Source organism: Quercus lobata, chromosome 3, assembly GCF_001633185.2.
Source record: "Quercus lobata isolate SW786 chromosome 3, ValleyOak3.0 Primary Assembly, whole genome shotgun sequence".
NCBI classification, from domain to species: Eukaryota; Viridiplantae; Streptophyta; class Magnoliopsida; order Fagales; family Fagaceae; genus Quercus; species Quercus lobata.
Window position 1 is genome coordinate 67,111,692 of NC_044906.1, and position 3,047 is coordinate 67,114,738.

At 33.6% G+C, this 3,047-nt stretch overlaps 1 protein-coding gene across 2 annotated transcripts; it reads right to left on the reverse strand.

Annotated features, from left to right (window-relative positions):
* Positions 1–752: 752 nt before the first annotated feature.
* On the reverse strand, positions 753–2,298 carry LOC115982035 (zinc finger protein 5-like). 2 transcript variants are annotated; one of them, XM_031104507.1, is made up of 2 exons: positions 2,202–2,298; positions 753–1,657 (listed from the first exon to the last, which is right to left on the reverse strand). In XM_031104507.1, exons 1-2 carry the CDS (start codon positions 2,270–2,272, stop codon positions 943–945), a joined length of 786 nt encoding a protein of 261 aa, XP_030960367.1. In that variant the 5' UTR covers positions 2,273–2,298; the 3' UTR covers positions 753–942. The 2 variants fall into 2 exon arrangements, with proteins under 2 accessions (XP_030960367.1, XP_030960368.1); XM_031104508.1 differs by having other exon boundaries at positions 753–2,015; positions 2,202–2,292.
* Positions 2,299–3,047: the final 749 nt, after the last annotated feature.

Here is a 3,047-nt window from a genome sequence, read left to right on the forward strand (position 1 = left end):
ACTTGGGGGGCAAAGCTTAAAACTAAGAAAAAATTTATGAAAATAAAAACTAACATCTATTTCATATTTAACAAAATACTACATACAAAATAAGTATTTCTTAAACATTTCATATTATAAAAAACATCAACAAAGTATAACATATAAAATAAGTGTTTCTTATTTTGTGCACGATTTTTGTTTAGTCTATATTTATTTATTTATTTATTTTGTTTTTGTAGTTAAGGGGGCATGAATTTTATTTATTTATTTCTTTTCTTGTAGGTCAATATCTAAATATTTTAGAGGAGGAGAGACAAAAAAAATATATATATATATATTTATATATTTAAGGGCAAATCTTAATTTTTTGTATACCAATTTGTAAGCATATATTAGTTTTTTTGTTTTTGTTTTTGCATGGCCCCCTTCTGCTCTAGTGTAGGTCCATCCCTGAACACATGGTCATGAAAAAAAAGAAAAAAAAGAAAGACAGTAACTTTGCTGGGCTATCCACCAATCATATGGGTTCTGTTTATAGACGAAGTGTAACACTTTTCTTGATCAATTCACAAATGTGTACAGTACGTATAAATTTACAAGTCGTGCGCAATTAAAACAAATAAAATGTCAGATCTTCCTGGCTTCAAGGCTTGGTTTTAACGATCTCACCAAACTTTGTTCCAAACCTGGACCAATTCGAATGAATTGGTTTTGATATTCATGACAACGTTTCTTTGGCACTTAGGCAGTATAATAATACCACAATAATATATCTGTGAACAAAAATTTTTCTATTTTGTGATTTAAAGTTGCTGTTGACAATACCAGCCATGCACACATCAGGGAAATTTTGAAATGAATTTCCAGTTCTTGAAAGTCTAAAGATTTCAAGCCACTGGAGAAGATACATGGCACTGTGTTTAATCACCGACATATATTGTGGAATAAATTACATATTTTCTATCTACCACTTCTAGAGGAGCTTCGCATATTTGCTTGCATGTTCATGCCTAACTGTAAATCCAAGGATTTATAGCTTTGCTTAGAAGCAGGCAAGGCTGAAGGCTTAAAGATATTGGGCCTATTCTCTCTGGACCTGTCACTATGTGTTAAAGTGAAGCTACATGAATCTTGTTGGAAAGAGACTTGAGCAGGTACAGCATACCACTTTGACAATTGAGAGCCATTAACATGAGCATCTTGATCAAAGGGATTATTGAAACAAATCTGAGACTCATCGTAGACTGTGAACTCTGATGAGGGACTGTAAAACCAAGGAACAGTACTGTTGCCATTAGAATTAGTAAAGGCTTGGCTGTAAGGTTGAAGGTAACAGTTGAGGCTGGCTTTCCTTGCTTGAAGCTGCAACCTTTTCTTCTTCATCCTCTCCTTCTTATGGGCATTTTGGTGACCTCCTAATGCTTGTGAGTTTGCAAACTCCTTGAGACAATATTGGCACTCGAACTTCTTGTCATCAAGGCCCCCAATTAAGCTCCTTTCCTTGGAAAGTTTCTTCTCTCTTTCAGATGAAACTGTTGTTGTTGATGAGTTTACACTTTCATCTCCTTCTGCTGAGCCTTTCATGTTGCTCTCATCATTCTTACTAGGTGTTAACTCAACCCCAAATAATTTGAGCTTCTTCTCTGCATTAGAACTAGCAGAATAGCCATTTTCTCTATCCCATGTGGGAGATTGGAAATGATTAGAGTTAGAATTGGACTCAACCTTTGCCATCACTCCCAAAACTAGAAAAGATTAAAAAGGATATTTGTAGTAGTACTGATACACCGATTAGTTGTTTGGCTTCTCTTCCTTTTATAGTAACCTCTATGGTTTCCAACGATGCATTGCATCTCAAGTTTAGATTTAATATATAATAATAGTCATCATGAACGGCACAAGCATAACCAAGGGTCAATAAAAATGTAATATAAAAGAAAAGTCAGATCAGAGAAGCCGTCTCATGCAATATTGGTATAAAAAAAAACTCTTTTCTTGTTGTTGATGTTGTTGTATATACACTCCAACTTTACCTATCAAAGAGGATTCAGTGTGTTTAATTAACAAGTAATTCCATGGTCTATAAGCACTTAAAATAATTTAAGACATGCAATTATGCTACCACTTGGACATTTAAAAGAAATATTCCATGCTTTAAAAGATTGCTAAAGTATTATATTAATACCAAAAAGTCAAAGAAAAAATGGGGATGCAATCACCTGGAAGGAAGGGGCTCCAACTTTGCAACAAAATTCTCACTGTACTTCAATGCATATCTATGATTTTTCATTTTTTTTTACTTTACAAATCAACAAGTCAGTGGATTCATGTATTGCCCTCTATTAAAGCCTAATCATATATAATATACAGATAACTACATAAAAATTATATATGTGGGTGCCAAGTCCCATCTACTACAGTCTACAGCTCCACATAAAATCCTATTAAAATCAAAGTTCTGTAGAAAATGTGAATAATCAGCACTTGATGAAGCTTCCTTTGTAATTATCCCTTTAGGTATACTTAATTAAAAATATAAAGCCCAAATTAAACATGTCTATCTTGACCATGTTTGAAAAATGCTCTTAGAATAGTAACTGAGATTAGTTGCTAGCTAACAAAGGAATATAAGAAAGTGGGCAATGATGTAAGCATATATACTAATAAGGGTCTTCAATAAGATCTGGGCATATCTTCTTAGAGCAGGCAAAGCCTATAATTTATACCCAAAAAGCATATTTTTTCAGGTGAATCAAGTCATCAACTAATATTTTTGTATATTAAGCAAAGCATTTGTAATGGACAGTTGTTCTAGTTGGACCCACTTTTTTGTGGGTTTGGGGACAATGTTACAAACTATTGGATTGTGTCGTTATTCCATTGTCTCTACCCAAGATCTTCCAAATGGTGGACTTCTTCATCCAATAGATCTCTCATGCTAATCAATTCCCACTCCTTTTTCTTGCCTTTTTTAGTGTATTCAAATTAACTTTTTCTTGCTTTGGAGGAAGAATTCTAAGGAGGCATGCTGTCATCAAGCATCTCACTATCCTAACATGTGGAAT